General features: G+C 38.3%; 1 protein-coding gene across 1 annotated transcript; it reads left to right on the forward strand.

The window, feature by feature from the left end:
* The first annotated feature begins 18,883 nt into the window (after nucleotides 1-18,883).
* On the forward strand, nucleotides 18,884-19,863 carry LOC128103099 (olfactory receptor 18-like). The gene has a single exon (XM_052727185.1). It carries the CDS (start codon nucleotides 18,937-18,939, stop codon nucleotides 19,861-19,863), a length of 927 nt encoding a protein of 308 aa, XP_052583145.1. The 5' UTR covers nucleotides 18,884-18,936.
* Nucleotides 19,864-20,268: the final 405 nt, after the last annotated feature.

The following is a 20,268-nucleotide window of genomic DNA, read 5'->3' on the forward strand; positions in this document are numbered from 1 at the left end:
AGATGCCACCCGGCCACTAGCCATGTGGCGAGATCCCCTCACGGGGCGTTGGAAGGGCCCCAACCTGGTCCTTATTTGGGGACGAGGTTTGGCCTGTATTCTTGACCAGATACACTCTGCTCCCAGATGGTTACCAGAACGCCTGGTTGGAGCTGTAAATATTCCTGATCTGCCCAGGAGAGATAGCCCCTCTCCTGAGGAAACTTCTTCTGTTTCAAATGCTGTCCCTCCAGCAAGCCCTCCAGGCTGTTGTCCTCACCCACAGCAACCCCCACCAGCCTTTTAGCTCTGTTATCACTCTGCTCAGAGTTCCTGTGGGGGGACAGTGGGAACTTTACAGCAAACTGTGTTTGAGACCTTTCACACAGTATACAAGTCCCATAGTCAATCATGTTCTGGGCTGAGCAGTGACACTGCTTGTCACAAATTCAGTCTGACAGCAGGGGTCATGTTTCCAAGGGCAGTGTTGAATTTTCATCCAAGATGTCAGAAAGGCTTTGTCGGACCTGCTGGCCTTGGTGTCACAGGCGGTCATAGCCATGTTGGGCCAGCTTGACACAGCCTGTGGCTGGTAGGTAGCACAGCAAACAGGGTAGCACCAGAGATGCCACTCAGGGCACTTAGGTCCCTTCCACCTAGACTAACCTATTATTCCTCAGATCAATTCCTAGATCTCTAGGAAGAGAAGTCGCACTGAGACAACTGCCTTGACAGGAGCCTGTTACTGCCATCACCTTAGCAGTCCTTTTGGGGGTTGGAGCAACGGGAACAGGCACAGGAATTGCCTCTCTGGTCCTGTCCAACCAACATTAATCTGAGCTTTGACTGTCCATAGATGAGGATATTGCTCAATTTGAACAGGGAATTTCTGCCCTCGAGTCATCCCTTTCCTCCCTAGCTGAGGTAGTTTTACAGAACAGGAGAGGCCTGGATCTCCTCTTTCTACAACAGGGTGGCCTTTGTACTGGGCTCAAAGAGGAATGTTGCTTCTTTACACCGGGGTAGTCAGTATGGTAGGTTAGAAAAGGACTAGAAAAAGAAAAAAAGAAAAGGAGAAAAAGAGCTTGGGTGGTTCTAGAATTGGTTTGCCAGCTCCCCTTGGCTAACAACCCTTCTTCCCTCCCTCCTAGGACCTGTTGTAGGTCTGCTCCTGGTCCTAGCCTTTGGGCCATGGGCACTTTCCTGGCTCACTCAGTTCATCTGAAGCCAAATAACAGACCTGCCAGCCAGGCAGATCCAGGTTCATTACCACTGCTTTGATATGCAGGACTCCAGGGTTGAAATTTCCGCTGAGGAGAGATGCCCCACACAGACCCCTTCACTCGGGGGAGGCTGCACCTGTGTGTGGGAAAAAGGCTCAATCAAGGCATGATTGGAGTGCAGCTGGGACTGCACAGGCTGGGGACCATGGTACCCCAAAATCCCAAGAGCCTGGATTATATACCCTGTTGCATAGCGGTTGTGCAGTAGCAGCCTTGCGCTTACCCATTTCGGCTCCCTCAAAAAACTGCATGGTCCATTGATTCCTGTGCTATGGGGACGCCTGTGGTGCTTGAGTCTGGAGAGACATTCCCTCTCGGACCCTTTTATCACAACCTTTAGAGGGATAGGGCCTCTGTAATCCTCCATGCAAAGCCTCTTTCAGAGCCCTCCTTTTAGACCATTCGAACCTGGTTTATGTTGGCCCTTAGATTTATTACTAAGAAGGGGGAGATGTCAGGGACAAGGACAGAATCTCTAAGGACAGGCAACTAGATCATCTTACAGTCAGGTTGCCTAGCAACAGGACATTGAGGCAGAGCCCTTGACCCTTTCACCCTGTAAACATCCTATACAAACATCCTGATAGCTTGTCCTACCTTATGCAGATGATAGCTTCTTGCTCCCCCCACCCTGCAGGAACTATATAAACCCTCTTGGAGAAAAATAAAGTTGCACCTTGATCAGAATCTAGACTTGGTGTATTTCCTTGTATCTCCTGTCTCTATCATTCCATCCTTAGGGTGGTCAAGAACCTGTTGAAGCCCTGCAGGCAGGGCATTTCAGTTTCAAGAGGTCCCATTTATTAATTGTCAGTCTCAGTGTCTGTGCTATTGGTGTTATATTTAGGAAGTTGTCTCCTGTACCAATGCATTCAAGGCTGTTTCCCACTTTCTCTTCTGTCAGGTTCAGTGTGACTGGATTTATGGTGATCAGGTCTTTGATCCACTTGGACTTGACTTTTGTGCAGGGTAATAGACATGAATGTTTTGGCATTCTTCTATATGATGACATCCAGTTATGCCAGCACCATTTTTGAAGATGCTTTCTTTTTCTATTGTATAATTTGGACTTCTTTGTCAAAAATCAGGTATTCATAGGTGTGTGGATTTACACCAGGCTCTTCAGTTTGATTCCATTGATCCACATGTCTTTTTATGCCAGTACCATGAGAACAGAGGGCTGATCTCCAAAGTATATAAAGAACTCAAGAAACTAGACATCAAAATAACCCAAATAATAAAAATTTAAAATGTGATATATACCTAAACAGAAAATTCTCAACAGAAGAATCTCAAATAGCCGAAATACACTTAAAGAATTTTTTAACATCCTTAGCCATCAGTGAAATGCAAATCAAAATGACTCAGATTCCATCTTACACCAGTCAGAATGGCTAAAATAAAAAATAGAAGCAACAGCTTTTATGGTGGCAAGGGGAACACTCCTCCACTACTGATGGGAGTGCAAACTTATACAGTCACTTTAGAAATCAATATGGTGGATTCTCAGAAAATTGGGAATTGATCTACCTCAAGACTTAGTTACACTACTTGGGCATATACCCAAAGGAAGTTCAATCATACCACAAGGACACTTGCTCAAATATATTCATAACAGTGTTATTTGTAATAGCTAGAAACTAGAAACAACCTAGATGTCCCTCAACCAAAGAATGGGTTAAGAAAATGTGGTATATTTACACTATGGAGTATTACTCGGCTGCTAAAAACAATGACATCAGGAAACTTGAAGGCAAATGTATGGAGCTAGAAAAAAAAATCATCCTGAATGAATTAACCCAGACTCAGAAAGACAAACATGGCATGTACTCACTCATAAATGGATATTAAGTGTAAAGTAAAAGATAACAATGCTACAATCCATAGCCCCAGAGATAATAGGTAACAAGGTGGACGCATGGATTTCCAAAGTGGGGCACATGGATTTTCCTTAGAAAGGGAAATAGAAGGTACCTCCTGGGTAGACTGGGGGTGCATGGGGATGAGAACATGAGGAATTGGGTTGAAGGGTGGATGAAGAGTGAGAGTAATGGAAGAGATTACTTGATGGGGGAGCATTTTGGGGTTAGGTAGAAACCTGATACAATGGAAACTCCCACAAATCTACAAGGATGTACCCAGATAAGACTCCTAGCAATAGTGGATAGGTAGTCTAAAGTGGCCATCTCCTGTAATCAGATTGGTAACTGTACCAAATGTCATTAGAGACTCTTCATTCAGTAACAGAGGGAAATAGATACAGAGATCCACAGCCAAGCACTGAGCCAAACCTGGGAATACTGTTGCAGAGAGGGAAGGATTCTATGAGCCAGGGGGTAAGGGTCATCACAAGGGGATCCACAGAAGCAACTGGCCTGCTCATGGGAGCTCACAGACTATGAACTGATGACTAGAGAGCCTGCATGTGACTGGCCTAGGACCTCTGTATATATGTGGTGGTTGTGTGACTTGATCTACCTGTGGGACTCCTGGCAGTGGGAGCAGAGCCTGTCCCTAACACTTTGGTGGGCATTTGGGAACCTGTTCCTAAAGCTGGTTTGTCTTGCCCAGCCTCAATACAAGGAGAGGAGCTTAGTCCTACCTCTACTTGACATGCCATGCTTTGTTGGCACCCATAGGAGGCCTGCCCCTTTCTTAACAGGGGTAGAGGAGGGATGGGTTGGGGGAGTAGAGGGAAGGTGCAGTAAGGGAATGGGAAAAGGGGAGGGGAAACTGCAACCAGGATATAAAATACATGAAAATTTTTAATTAATAAAAAATAATAATAACAAAAACTGTTTTTTATACTAAGTAATGTAGAGGAAATGTACTGTGCAGTAAATTGAGCTGATTCTTCCTGAACAAAGATAAGGAGCCTCTGGGAATGTGTGTTGAATGTAGCTACAGACCAACTGCAGCTGGATGTGCAGCAGTAAATAGTCTGACTATAGAAAATGGACTTCATTGTTTACACAGTCAGGAGCAGTAAGGCAGAACAGGAAAAAACAGCAAAATTAGAGTTTCTATAATACTTGCATATTATGTTTTCTGTTTGGGCCACTTTGGTTAAGCCATGTTACTATGATGAATTATGCTAGAAACAAGAACAACAGCTATAGAATCTTATTAGCTTTCAACCAAATTTTCTTTTAGAGTTATCATTTGTAGTGGGGGCTGTAGATGTAACCAACGGTCTTATAAAATAAGAAACACAGAGCCAATTCAGAGAAGAAAGCCAAGAGGTCAGAGCTAAGAGCCTCACCCTTCCTGATTCAGGGATCCTCTCCAGCCAAGAGAGCTCTCCGAAAAGGACCTACTTCCTGTGTGTCTGTCTTTAAAGTCTTCCTGTTCTGCCTTCTCATTGGTTGTAAACCCAAACATGTGACTGCCTCGTCACTGCCTGAATGTACCGCCCTCCAGGTCCTTAAAGGCGTGCGCCACCGCCGCCATGCACTTGCTATGACTCTAATAGCTCTGACCCCCAGACAACTTTATTTATTAACATACAATTAAAATCACATTTCAGTACAAGTAAAATACCACCACAGGGGGCCTTCAAATGTTTCCAACAATCCTAACTTCTACATGCATGCCATTGCATCAAGCCCATCCAGTTGGGTACCTCCTAGCCTTGGTAAGGTCCAGTCAAAAAGTATGGCAAAACTGATAGCAGTCAAGATTAGAATTAAAAGAAGATTATTTTTTAAAGTCAGCCTTTCTGTCACTTTGGCATAGCTTCAGTTTTGTTACTGTGATAAAATATACTAACAAAAGAAAACTTAGGAAGAAATCCCTTGTTTTATCCTAATTCCAGGTAATAAATAGTTCATTACTACAAGGATTTACAATGTCAGGAGTTTGAAGCAGCTAATCACATAGCACTAATAGTCAAGAGTTGAAAGATATATATGTATGCCTGCTTAGCAGTCAGTTCACCTTTTCATATATATATTCAGGGTCCCAAACAAAGAAATGGTGCCCCCCATTTTCAGTTTGCATCTCCTCACATCAATAAAGACAATTCACCATGGGCCAATATGATCTAGAATCAAGATTTAGGTTCTAGTTAGCCACTTACTGAGACTTCCAGGTGATTCTAGTTGTTTCAAGTTGATAATTAAAACTAATAGAAACCTGTTTTCTTTTTCTGATGGAAACTAGCTGTTATATGGTCTGCTTTATCTGGAGACTCGTATAGCAAAAAAATTTCAGAGGGCTCTAAACCTCAGAAGGAAGACAAATCAACAGAAAACAAGACATGGAAGAAAGAATCCCAGGCATTGAAGACAAGGTAGAAAAAAATTAATAACTCAGTCAAAGAAAATGTTAAATCTAAAAAATTCCAGGCATAAAATATACAGGAAATTTTGGACACTATGAAAAGACCAAATCTGGGGATAATAGGAACAGAGAAAGGAGAGAAGAAACACAGGGCAATGGCACAGAAAATATTTTCAACACAGTAATAGAGGAAAATTTCCCTAACCTAAAGAAAGAGGTGCCTATCAAGAAGTATATAGAACACCAAATAGGACCAGAAAAGTAAATACACAATAATCAAAATATTAAGCATACAAAACAAAGAAAGAGTATTAATCGCTACAAGAACAAAACAGCAAGTAATACAGACCCATTAGAATAATAACTGACTTTTCAATGGAGACTCTGAAATCCAAAAACACCTGGACACACATTCTTCAAACCCTGAGTGACCATAGATGTTAGTCCATATACCTACATGAAGTCAGGAGATAGATATGATCAGGGATCCTGAGAGAATTTGGAAGAGGGGACGAAGGGTGGATATGTTCAAGATACAATATGTGACTGTATGACATTTTCAAACACTAAATAAAAAAATAAATTCATATATAATTGAATCAGATTGAATTGAGGTGACTTTGGGAAGAATATGAAGATGTTTGTTGCATTGTAATGATAAGGAATTAGTTATCAATTCTTATCAGAACTTCTGTTCATAGATGATTATTAGATAGTCATGAATGGTAGAAGAGCCCTGTAATACCAGCACTGATGAGGCTGAAGAACAGATCAGGGAGATTTAGCTTGTCCTAGGTTCTCTGTTCAGATGCCCCTTGACATACAGTATGTATCTACATGATAAACTCATTAAGTGTTGGAAATGTTTTAATGTAATAATGCATTTAATAAACTTCACTTATAAATTATTGTGGCTCAGCAACACAGCACAACATTGAGTATTGATTATTTACAATGTAGTTGTGTGTCTGAGTTGGAGTGAGTACTCATGGCTACTGTGTATTATCTCAAAAATGTTTTGAATTAATTTTTAATCTCAGGAAATAATAAATATTATACCTGAATTGTCAGAGTATTTACTTAGTGTGCATGAAGCCATAGGCTTGATTCACAACAGTGCATAACATGAATATAGTAGTAGTAAATGTCTGTAATTCCAGTATTTTTTAGGTATAAGGAGGAAGATCAGAAATTCAAGGTCATTCTTGGTTACATAGGCAGTTTGGGGATGGTTTGGTATCTATGAGACCCTATCAAAATCCAAACTCAAGTTTCTATTGGATGCCTGTTGCCTCTGCACCACCATACCCTGGGAAACACAAGGTTCTCTTATTTAGAGTCTTAGTATCCTTTCTCAATAAACTTAAAAACAGATGCATAAGGGAGCCCCCCTTTAAAGCCTGAGAAAAATCAACAGGGAATATGAACTGTAGATCTGGGCAACAGCCAGGATGAATGAGATAAAGAAAGAAAAGAGAAAAGGGAAAATCATGCCTTTTATACTCGAGGTAGACAAGCAGCAATGTGGCAGGAGCAGGTGGAGGCCTTCAGAGAATGAGGCCACAGTGCTCAGGAAAGAGTGCATAGGCTTCTAAGAAGTATCTGAAACAGATAATGAGAAGCAACAGCGAAAGTTAGAGGCTCCACAGTGCTGTCTGATAGAAGCTCCAGCCAATGTCTACACAGAGGGAAGGGCTTCTAGTAAGGACAAATATTTTCCCATTGAGGAACTAATTAGTCCTCCTTTGCATATCCTCAGGTGAATCACATTTCTTGGGGGGAGGGTATGAATTTCTTGTCAAGTATTTGACAGACTCAGTTGAATTAATTCTTAAAATGAAGAAGGAATAGTATGTTATTCCTCGGATCGTTTAGAATATCAAGACTCTACCCAGGGCCAGAAGTAGATTTCCCTTAATGGGCCTCCACAAAGCTCAGATACCTCCAACTTTTCATATTGCAATTTAAATACTAAAGAGGAGTGTCTCTTTCTGATGTTACTAGGAAAACAGGAGATGGGGTCTGCAGCCATGAGGTAGAGGTTCATCCTCAATGTCCACCAAGGCTATTAATGTGTGTCTAGTTATCTACAACCATCAGCTAAAAAAAATATAACTTGGAACATCAAATTTCAGGAACCAGGCATTGATAGAATGCCTCAGTTGTAAAACAAGATACCTCTCATATTACAGCTGACTTTGCTCAACCTTATCAGTCAGCCACAACCAGACAACCTTTCTCCAAAGATAATCTATCTTTCCTGAACAAATAATGCCAGCAAAGAGAGCCCACAGATCCTCAAATAGTCTCCACAACTGCTTCAACTTTCCCTTTCCCGTGAACCTCCTCTACCCCTGTAGGATGTCTGAGCCAGCTTTTTCCCCTTGGAGGTTCCTGTAATTCCCATGGGAGAGAGGCTGCCTCTCATTGTATGTGCTAAGAAACACTGTCACCTGTTGAGGTCAGACTGTGTTCTCTTTCTTTCTTCTTTTCCTTTTCTTTCTTTCTTTCTTTCTTTCTTTCTTTCTTTCTTTCTTTCTTTCTTTCTTTCTTTCTTCCTTCCTTCCTTCCTTCCTTCCTTCCTCCCTTTCTTTCTTTCTCTCTTTCTTTCCTTCTTTTTGTCTCTTTATGCTTTCTCAGAAAATTGAACAAGTACCATGACACACTGGGCAAAGATGCCACTACTGAGGCTTAAGACTCGCGTTCAATCCCTGGGACACATATGATGAAAGGAGAAAGTAGACTCTGGCAAGTTGTTGCATGATCTGAACATGTCTGAGTGGCATTTGACCAAACAACAACAACAAACAAACAAAAAACCCATATACAAGCAGACACATAAAAGCACAAATAATAAATAAATATTTAAAAGGTCAGGCAGGGAACATTTTTATACTCAAGGCCTGCCATCCTGAAGACAACTTTCACACATCTTTGCTCATTGTAATGCTGAATGAATTTCATCACCTTAAAGTCAGGTTCCAAAGAAACTGTGGATAAGTCTCACTCAATACCTGTGGCTCCTCCCAGCAATTCCTTCCCTGCCCCCCTATCCTACACCTCTCCAGACCATGGGCTGGGCTTTGCTTCCCTTCCCCTAGCTTCTCACCCCTATAGAAACTTGCCATTTTGTCTGCATGCTCTCTTGGCTCTTGGCTTGCTCCAGGTCTCTTAGCCTCTTGGTTCTCAGCTCTCTCTTGGTTCCTTCTCTTTTCCTTCCTCTTTTTCCCTCCCACTCCCATCTCTCTCTGTTCATGGTCTGGTTCAGTCTGGACCATTCCAGATGCCTATGGCTCACATCCACAATAAAATCCTTCTCAACCACATCTGGGAATGGTCACGTCCTCATTTTCAATCGTCTGTTGCTCTAAATATGGGAGAGACATATATGAACTCCCTTTCACGGTACTCACCCTCTGTGATGGCTAACTCCTGGTTTATGTTGCAATCAGAAATGGCAGGTCTGTGAAAAGAGGTCCTCAGTCACGAAATTCAAAATCCCCAGCTCAGCTTATACTATACCCTCCCAGCCTCGGGAGGCTTTGAGCCATTAGACATCCTATGTTTTAAGTTTAAATTACTGTGCTTAAGAGATCTACCTTGGGCTTATGCATTCCACAAACACTGTCCTTATTAAATCTCTTTAAGGTCCTGGATCCAGCTTACACTTTGGACAATGGAAACAGACAGGAAACTGCAACTCTAGCCACCTAGGCTTATGGGAATGTACATAGCAAATTCTGCATATTTCTAGAATTATTTTAGTTAACTAATGTTGTTCACTTTTCAGTAGTTATTACCTGAGGTCATCATGCCCACCTGGCAGAATTATGCTTTGCTTAAGATGAGAACTTTATGGCAGGCTTTATGGAACGCCAGGACTTAAAGGTGGTTGTCACCCTGTGTTGACACTTGAGTTATTCTTTAGAGGCATGTTCCCTCATAGAGAAATGAGCCTAATGGCTAGTTGTCAGACTGTGATATTTGCTATGGAATATGCTATGGAACTGAAGCATAATGGCTGGGTGTATGTCCTTTGTTATGGGAATGGAGTCTAATGGCCGGACAATCCTGGGGAACAAACATCTGCATCTTGGCATTTTTATTAACACATAGGCCATTTGGATTATACTTCCTCCTCTAATTCCCCTTTCTCAGATCTCTGATGGTGTGGCATGCATAAGCCTGAGGTATTTATTTTTAGCTCAAATGTGGGACCCCAAAAATTGCAGTGCTGGAGACAATGTCCTAACATGACTCTGACCACATAAAGGTCTGTTATTAGGCAAAGAGAAGCCCAAATTCAGCATTCCTCAGGAATTTCATAAGGTGTATTTCTGCTTACCAGGACCTCCCTTAATATGCCCCCAAAGGTCAACTATCTCGGTTAAGGGTGTCTAGTTCCAGCCAACTGAAGAGCCTGTATCACCTCAAGGACTCCCTTCCTGCTGCCTGCCATATAATATCCACTTGCTTTTTACCATTTTGTTTCTCTCAGTCCCCTGAGAGATAGCTATGGCAGTTTGATTCCAATTAACCTCTCTACCCATAGAGTTGTCCAATGAAGTGGTTTCACTGTATCTTTGCTTACATATGTAAATTAATAATAGTTTCTATTCATGGCATTAGCTAAAGCCCAATGTGTGTTACCAGTAAACAGCCTTTTTTTATTTTCCTGAGTGTATGGAGTTATTTTTCACAGAGGTTTGCATGTTTTTAGACCAGGGCCAATAGACTTTGTACTGTGTGTTTTATAAACTCCTGGGAGAAAAATTATATAGTTTTATTTTTTCCTGTCAAAATGAATCTTCAGTAGGATGGATCCATGTCCCCTTAATAGTATCTCTATAGTTAAATGTCACCAGAACTAACAATATCAGTTTATTTGTTTTTTTTTTAAAAACAAAACAACAAAAAGGGGGAAGGAAATGGGAAAAAAGTAGAAATTGTCCAAACCTGCCTTTTATAGGGGACATGGAAAAGGTACTGAACTTTCTGTTTCCCTTGAGAGGAATTTGGGATAAAGGATGGCTGTGGGCATGTTTTCCCATACAGTAATATGGGAAAGTTTTAAAAAACAGGGTAAGTCACTGACACACCTAACTGTTTCTCTCCCATATTTTTGATCCAGACTCAGTTTAGCAGTCATCCAGTATCTGATCCCAGTTCTCAGCACAAATGACTATGTTTCAGTATCATGTGTTCCTAAACACTAAAAAAGTCTCAATTTTTCACCTTTATTTTTCGTGTGTGTGTGTGTGTGTGTGTGTGTGTGTGTGTGTGTGTGTGTGCATGCTCCTGGATCGTTACCATTTTTCCCATGTACAAATCAATTGATATCTGACTTTTTCATGTCAGTAAATGAAAACTCAACCTGTCAGTTGTTCAAACATTGAATTTTATTTAATTCAGAGCAAATCATAAAATAACTGAAATATGCAGTACAAGATAATTTTTATAGAGTCTCCATTATCACACTGTATTTACTAAAGACATTTCAATAAAGACTGAAGAGGTCAACATAAAGATTATTAAAGACACTAGGTAAGGTGGCTCACATCTGTAATTTCAGTATCCAGGAAATGACACCTTTCTACATAATGAGACTCTGATGAGGAAGGGAGGAGTGACAGAGAGATAATGAGAAAGACACAGAGAATGTTTTAGAGGGGAGATGAATTATGGTTGAATAACATTCAGAATAGCCAATGGCTGAATTGACAATGTTATTGTCTTTTCTTGACATTGATGAAGGAAATAAGTTAGTGGAAGAGAAATTAGAAGGTAGCATGGTAGAATCTGAGAAGATTCAAAACAGAGTAAATTATTCCATGTTTCAATTCTTCAAGTAAATTGGTTGAGAATATGATGGTGAAAATGATTAGAGAATGCCTTAAGACACAAAGAAGATAACTCTCAAAGATTTTTTATATTCTTGCTTTATATCTGAGATGTTGCAAAATGCATGGTGGCTAACCTCAGAAATAGTGCAATGGTCCATGCCTACTTTTTTCATGAACTGGTATGTTTCAATATCAATGAGTATGGGTTTAACCTAATGACTGCCTTCCAGTAAATACTAGAGTGTCTTTTCAAACAATGACAGAACAAAATACTCAGCATTCTCTTGCCAACCACCTGCTGGTCATTAGACAAGATTGCTGTAATGGAAGCAGTTGCCATACTGTCAGCTGCTTAATGGGGGAAAAAATCCATGTCTCAAGAAACCAAGAGAATTGTTTGAACCTCAAGAAAATAAATCTTTGTAATAGCCATGCAAATTTGTTTGTAATTCTTCTAGACAATGATTGTGATAGCCTTGACCTATATGTTAAATTTGGACATCTCCAAGACTCTGTGAAATATTTATGCAGATTCTCGAGCTTCCATTTGTAGCTTATATTTAGAAATGTAGATGTATATACATCTTTGAATGTAATAACTATTAATGTAAAAGGAGGCTACAGATTTGAAAGAGAGAAAAGGGGGATATATAGAAAGGTTTGGAGGGAGGAAAGGAAAGGGAGAATTGATGTGATATTATAATCACAAAAATAAAAGAAAATAATAAATCATGGCCTAAAATGTGAACATCCACAATTTGAAAGAAAAAGAACCTGAATGTCACACAAAAATAATAAAAAAACAAACAACTTCATAGCATAAAATCCCAAACTCTAATACATGACTACAGCATGTATCAAACCAATTTCTTCTCAGAGATATCAATTGGGAAAATGGAAATTGTATCAGAGTCTATATACAGAAAACTTAATTCTCTGAAAATTATATTAATCATTCAATAAAAATCATATATCAAATCTCATACTGCTTCTATTAATTGAAAGTATGTGTTTTAGTATTGTAAGATCTCTATAATTTGGAGGTCAGAAGAGTAAAATTAAGCTTCTTACTGAGCTAGTAAGGGTTATATGTTTCCTGGTATATTCACTTTTGCCCTTTCTCTTGTACATTACTATTAATAGATCCTTAGAGATTTGCATAGCATGGAAGGCACACTTTGCCTAATTATTGGCTCTGTGAATTAAGCCTCACAAGTCTCATAAATATCCACTCTGTGTCCCAGATCTAGATTTTAGCAGTTCTGATCCAGAATGCCTTAAACATGTTTCCTCCTCCTCCTCCCAACTTCATCAGCTGCGTGGGAAGTGTCATAATTGACTCTTTCTACTAATCCTGAACACAGAACCCAGGCCATAATCACATACCCAGCAAGATTGCAATAGTGTCTAAATCACTGTTGGTCATTCTCATGTGGAACTACAATACAGCCTAGTAAGTACTAATCTATGCAATATACAAAGGAGAGGCAACAGCATTTTCATCATTGGTACTATAAAGATATGTGGAATAATTGAAGAGGGAAATGTACCAATTAGCATAGTTTTATCTCAAAGTGCTATAAAGTTTATTTTATTGATTAAGCTTATTATTAATTTTATTAGTTAATGTGAGTATTCTAATATTCTATTTAGTTTTCTACTCTTGTGTATTCTAAATTTTGGAAGAATCTCTTCAACCAGAACATGAAATAGATACCTCTCTAGACTGTCTGCTATTCATTAAAAAATATCATAAAGTTGGTGATGAAAATGATCATAGGAACCAAAATATCAAGAACCAGTGAACACAGTATTGTGGCACACATGCTATTCCAGTATTTAGCAAGCTGAGATAGGAAGATTTTGAGTTTGAGGTCAGTCTAGAATTTTGAGATAAATATCAATTTCAAAGCCTACCTGGACTGCATAGACAGACATAAAATAAAAGCCAGAAAATAAAAGACAAAAATGAATGAATACAGAAAACTTTACCCAGGGCTTCCAAATACCAACTCATGTATTTTCATTGAGGCTGTACATTTATACAAGTTCAATATTTCCCTGGAAAACATATATGTACTATCATCATGTTAATTTGAGGTTAGAAGTATATTTTATGTACCATTTCCAATTTTTTTAAATTTACTGACATTTCTCCCTTGCTTTTCTTCCCTCCAAATCCTCACATAAAGCCCTCTTCATTCTCCTTCAAATTAATGGTCTCTTTCTTTGCTAATTGTCATTGCATGCATATATGTATACATTTATACACATTTATTCCTAAATATTACCTGTTCAGTCTATATGATGTTACTTGTATGTGTGTTTTCAAGGCTGTTTTATGTCATTTTTACCACGACTTGAAGTACAAGAGCATGATAGCAGGTTGAATACATATGGTCAAATTCCATCCCCTGTGTACCTATGAGCTGTTAATTCTACCAATCCAACCCAAAATTTCTCTTCCCTGCAATCCATGGCAAAACCTGTAGCCACTATTTTCTTCCCCCTCTGTGTCACTGATATAAGACACAGTAGAGCTGAAGGCGCCTTTGACCTATGAGTTACAATGAGGACGGCTCTAACACAAGGGAAATCAGAGAGTGTTAAAACAGAATAACTCATACCAAATCCGTAACTTGTCCTCATTTCTTATTTTTACCACCATTGTTTATTGTGTCATTTATTCTTGACCCCATCCCATACACATATTTCAACTCTAGGAGAACTTTAAAATCACAGTGTTGGGTTCAATACTGAGGGGACAGAAAACTGTTAGAGTGATCTAAAGAGATGACTCAGTAGGAGAGGTGTTTGCTGCACACACATGAGGACCTGAATTCAATTACCAGCATCCATACCCAAAATCTCAATATGGTGGGGAATGTCTGTAACCTTAGAACTAGGTGGATGGACATAGACAGTTCTTAGGGGTTGACTAGCCAGTCAAAGTAACCCAAGTGAGTCAAGGACCAGTGAGAGACTCTGTCTCAAAATAAGATGGAAAGTAAGCAAAGTTTACCTCTCACCTACACATATTTTCACACAAAAACAACCACCATCAAACTAAAAAAGTTCTAGTATACTTGTAATTTCAGAATATATCTCAAACATCTACTTAAAACATATGAATTTGAAGAAACAGAGTAAGTTCTTTGTTTAGACCTTAAATTTTAATTAATTGAACTAATTTAATCTAATAGTTTAATTTATTTATTAGCTAACAACTTAATTTAATCAAATTAATTAAATAAAGTATAATTTTGAATCTCATGTGTTATATGTTACCAGTGTGACACCAGGCAAATCATTATTATAACAACAGTTTAGTAATCTTAGTTGACTCCAGATGTTATAACTGTTAAAAATTATGGTAATGAGCCCATGACTAAACAAATCACAGATGAAATTAAATAGAGGCATATATTTAGAATTGAAAGTATCTCATTCAGCAAAATATTGTCATTTGAAGCCTCAATTTGATCTGGGTTCCTGACAAAACTTTTAATTTTGCTGTTGTTTTTATTATTGTTATTTGCTGGACTTGGGATCAAATCTCATGCTGCATGCATCCTATGCAAGTCTTCAATGGTTGAATTACACCCTTAGCCAAGACAATTTTATTCTTGTTTTTATAGGAGTACATTTTTCTTGGGTGTATTCTTTTGCCTTTGTATGTTTGAGATAAGTTCTCACTGTATCACTGAGGCTGACCTAGAGGTCATGATTCCCTTACATCACTTTCCTATGTGATAGAATCATACTCCTTCATTACCACATCCAGACAGGAACAATGATAATAATGACAAAATACACAATAAAAAAATACGAAAGTGTTAGGGTTGTATAGCAGCTTAAGACCTAAGAAGAGCAAAAAGTCTTAAAGGGGGTCTAGACTAGAACTTTAAAAATATTTAAGATGCTAGGTGCTACAAAATGAGGGAAGGCAAACAGGAGAAAGAGTCTCTGTGAGATAGGTGTTAAGATTTGTAAAGTTACCTTCTATAACATCTTATCAATGAAGAATACCTGAAATTATCTTGATCAATGGAGTCCTCCCTAGCTTCTGGGTAGAAATGCAAAAAGTACATTATAAAAATTTGTGCAAACACAAAAAGAACAGATAACATCTGTCATGTAAGGTTCATTTCAACAATCTTTACTTTAAACTCTCTTTATCTTAAATGAATTGAATGTATTTTGTAACAGTAACAGACCTGTTACTATTTAGTAGATCTAATCAATATATCTATTTCATAAATAATCAAATTACTCACATGTGATTTTCTATTCATTCTCACTTGAATTTTATCAAAATTAAATATTTTGGAAACTTGAAATAATTACTCTATATTAGTTGTATATATTACTGAGTTTCACTGAGAAATTAAATCATGTTTTGACATGTTAGAAGAAAGAAACACTCAAAGTTTTAAAATGAAGATACCTTATTTTAAAGTAAATACAATCATCCTAAGAAAAATGTTTGAATTGAAAAGATATTAAAATATCTTAAGAAGGCCAAACTAAAGTAAAGCTTTGGTTCCAGTGTGGTCCTATATTCTTCAAATGCACTTAAGTGGTTGCATTTGATAAAAAAAAATTATCATGAAAGCTTGGGTTAGAGATATATGTAAGAAGTAAAAGTTTGTACCAGATTATAGCAAACAACAACAAAAGAACAAAATGTGAATCAACCTTAGATCTTCCCTAGAGACCCTGTAGAATTTATGTACTATGATGATTCAAAGTGAGGGATGGATATAGCTACATAATTAATATACCTGTCTAGCATGTGCAAAGATTTGGGATCTGCCATCAGAATTTACCCATACCAAAAAAAAGGAAGAAAAGAGAGAGAGAAAGAATGAAAGAAAGGAAGAAAGAATTAATGAGGGAAAATGAAAAATATATAGAGTAACCATTAGAAAATAATTATTGGGGAAAAAGAAAGGAAAGTAAAAGAATTATTGTAGCTAAGTGTGATACCATATGCCTACCTGTATTACTAGGACTGGACTTCAGATACTGAGACAGGGTTGCAAGGTGGATGGCAATGAGGAATAATAAAAAACAAAACACTACATATTCTCCTATATGTAACACTAAATTTAAATGAAGAAAGGAGAAAATTGTAAGGAAGAGAACCAGAAGAAGCTGTTGGGAAGGAGGACTAGGGAAAGTAGTTGAGAATGGATATGTGCAAAGTATAATAATACATATTTTAGAATGTTGTGTAATCAATCTTATTTTTTGTACATCACTTAAAAAGATAAACAAAAAATTATTATTTAACCATTGTACTTTATCAATTAATACTACCTTCAGAATCAAATATATAGAATAGGCACATATCCTAAGCCATTAGGCCATACAGTTTTAATTAATATAAGTCTCTGTGTGTTTATTTGGGTCTAAGTGACTACAGGCCGGGGCAGGACTGGAGAAAACTCCAGCTACAACAATCAATAAAAATAATAAATGTTGCCGGGCAGTGGTGGCGCACGCCTTTAATCCCAGCACTCGGGAGGCAGAGCCAGGCGGATCTCTGTGAGTTCGAGGCCAGCCTGGGCTACCAAGCGAGTCCCAGGAAAGGCGCAAAAGCTACAAGAGAAACCCTGTCTCGAAAAACCAAAAAAAAAAAAAAATAATAAATGTTTACCAAACTTGGAAGACAATGCTAAATATTTACACATTCAGGTACATTTGAAAATGCATTTACCTGATAATTTTCACATTTTCTCAAGAGCTAAATCTCAACTGAACATGAGTTACAAAATCAGAAAATGGAAAAATGAAGAAACTATCTGAAACCTGGACAATATAAAAATTCTAATTGACTAACAACATTTGACAGACTGGAATCTAGGGTTTTTTTCCTTAATTTTGAAAATGTTTGAATATATGTCTTCATTTTTGTGTACAAGCAAGTTGTGTTTAGGTACCCAAGGAGGCCAGAAAATGGAGTAGGTTTCCCCTGTGTTAGGCCATTGTGAGCCACCTGATGTGGGTAGTGGGAACAAAACTTGGGTCCTCTAGAAGAGCAAGAAGTTCTTTTAACTGCTGAGTCATTTCTGCATGCCAGATTTTACTTCTTTTAGCTTGTGTATGTGCAATATAAATCCAAGGGAATGAACTTAGTGCACTTTTAAGAGATAACATATACATAATTTCTTCATAGTATTCTTTATTAGAATGATTTTTCCCCAAAGTAAATAGATGAAAAAAGCACTTTCTTCTTCATGTGTGGTTTTAGTAGTAGGGATCCTTTTACTGTGTTCATGGAATGGTGATTTCAAAACAATCCTCTCTGTTAGTTTTATGCAGCTCTGTGTTATTCATTAAGTGGTGCTGTTTACTGTGAGAGAAAAGTAATGAGGTATTACAAAACCCACTATGAAAGTTTATTAGGGGAAGGATTCAGAAGAGAATGGGCTTGGGCCTATTTGAAAGACATGTGCAAAAGAGAGAGGAAGAAGAAGAGGGGGAGGAGTCTGTGACCCACTTTTTATGGATTCCCCTGCACATGCGTGTATAGGCTCACATAGCTATGCCACGCATGCACATAGATTGCGTGATCATGCTGTGTGCAAATTATGTGACCACGCAGCTCACAGATTATGTAGGACTTAAGACCCCGGGATATGTCGGAGTAAGGCTCCGAGATGTCCAAGCCTCCTGCCTGGATACTGGACAGTGCATGACCAGCCACATAGCAACTCTTTCTAATATATTTTTGCCTCAAGTTTCTGAAGATGATATATGTAGAAACAAGGGATTGTCACAGAGGCCATTGAAGAAAGGGTTGTAAGAGTTTGCCACAACTAAGAAATATCACTAAAGGTACATTGCCATTGAGTTAATCTGTTTTGCATCATTTTATCAAAATACCTAAGACAGGTAAGCTTTATTAGAAAAAGAATTTATGTAGCTCAAAGCTTTGTGCTCTAGAAATTCAAACTATGTTGCACTGGCTCTGATTGTGGTCTCTTGGTGAATGGCAGAAGTGAAAATGTATTAGAGAGGAAGTCATAATAAAGAGGCTTCCAGAGAGGCTGGAGTCTCTCAATCTCTATCAAGGGCATATCTTATTTGGTGAACTTCTCACCAGATTCTTTTTATTTCCTTTTTCTTTTTTTCTTTCTTGCTTTCTCTCTTCTTTTCTTTTCTTTTCTTTTCTTTTCCTTCCTTCCTTTCTTTCTCTCATCCTTCCTTTCTTCCCTCTTCCCCCTACTACTTTTTATACCCTCCTTTCTGGAGAGATTGAATTTATGACCTTACATTTACTAGACAAGGACTGTACCACTGATCTACATTTAAATCATAGATTCCTCTTAAATGTTTCAAGTATCTACCAAATAGACAACAAAGATCCTAGCCCATGAACCTTCATTCTGAATAAATTAATTGTCTAAACCTTAGTAGTTCTTATATCTGAATGTTTTCTTATGATTGCTGCATTACAAAAATACAGGCATGTTAGCTAGTTGCCTTTATAGTACTTAATTCACTATAACAGTCTTTTTCTTTTCAAAAGATATCCTAACCCCATGGAGCCATATAATTTAACAGGGGCCTTGGAATTCCTCCTCCTTGGACTCTCAGATGATCCTGACCTGCAGCCCATCTTATTTGTACTATTCTTGCTCATATACCTGCTCACAGTGCTTGGAAATATGCTCATCATCCTGGCCATCAGCTCTGATTCCCACCTCCACAGCCCCATGTATTTCTTCCTCTACAATCTTTCCTTGTCTGACATGGGCTTCAGCAGCACCACAGTCCCCAAAATGTTGATAAACATGCAGACCCGTAGCAAAACTATAACTTACGCAGCCTGCCTAAGTCAGGTATCCTTCTTCTTTCTCTTTGGGTGTATGGACAGCCTACTACTGACTGTGATGGCCTACGACCGATGGGTAGCCATTTGTCACCCTCTACACTACCAAGTCATCCTGAATCCTGGTCTGTGTAGACGTTTGGTCCTGGTGTCATTTTTCATTAGTCTTATGGATTCACAGGTACACTGTTTGATGGTGTCACAACTAACATTTTGCACTAATAAAGAAATTCCTCATTTCTTCTGTGATGTTCCAGAGCTTCTAAAACTTGCCTGTTCTGATACCTCTATCAATAACATAGTCATATTTATTGTAGGTATCATTGCTGGTTTTCTCCCTGTCTCAGGAATCTTTTACTCCTACTATAAAATTATTTCCTCCATTTTTAGAGTTCCATCATTGCATGGGAAATATAAAGCCTTTTCTACCTGTGGATCACACCTATCAGTTGTTTGCTTATTTTATGGAACAGGCCTTGGTGTGTACCTTAGTTCATCTGTTTCTAACTCTTCCAGAGAAAGTGTGGTGGCTTCAATAATGTATACCATGGTGGTTCCCATGATTAACCCCTTCATCTACAGTCTGAGAAATAGAGACATCAAGAAAGCCCTCCAGAAAATAGTCAAAATAACCTAACTTAACTACTTGTATGACCCTGGAATATATAGATTTTTAAACTGTGGGTCACATAACTGACTGTGGTGTCATGAAAAATGTAGCAACTGTAAAAATTTCTGGACACAAAATGATCAAAACATGTAGTGAATCAAGATATATCTTGCTGTGCTTATCCAAGTTAGATATTGTAGGTTCACTGTGGCCTTGTTTCTAAACATATAACATTAAAAATTCATGCTGCATATGTTTTCATACAATAAAACATCAAATGCAGACAGAAATACTTTGGATTGCATTGGATTTGACTGTTAGGTTTGACAAGAATTGCTGTGCTTTTACCATATGTACAGATGGAAATTTAAATGGTTTAATTAGAGGAAGATATTCAATATTTTCCTAACATAATTTATCAGCATGTAAATG

Source organism: Peromyscus californicus, unplaced genomic scaffold (genome assembly GCF_007827085.1).
Source record: "Peromyscus californicus insignis strain IS unplaced genomic scaffold, ASM782708v3 Scaffold_11__1_contigs__length_118956290, whole genome shotgun sequence".
Classification (NCBI taxonomy): Eukaryota; Metazoa; Chordata; class Mammalia; order Rodentia; family Cricetidae; genus Peromyscus; species Peromyscus californicus.

Bases quoted from the DNA above. Each gene is read 5' to 3' on its own strand.
- LOC128103099 (XM_052727185.1), top strand. From the start codon at position 18,937: ATGGAGCCATATAATTTAACAGGGGCCTTGGAATTCCTCCTCCTTGGA.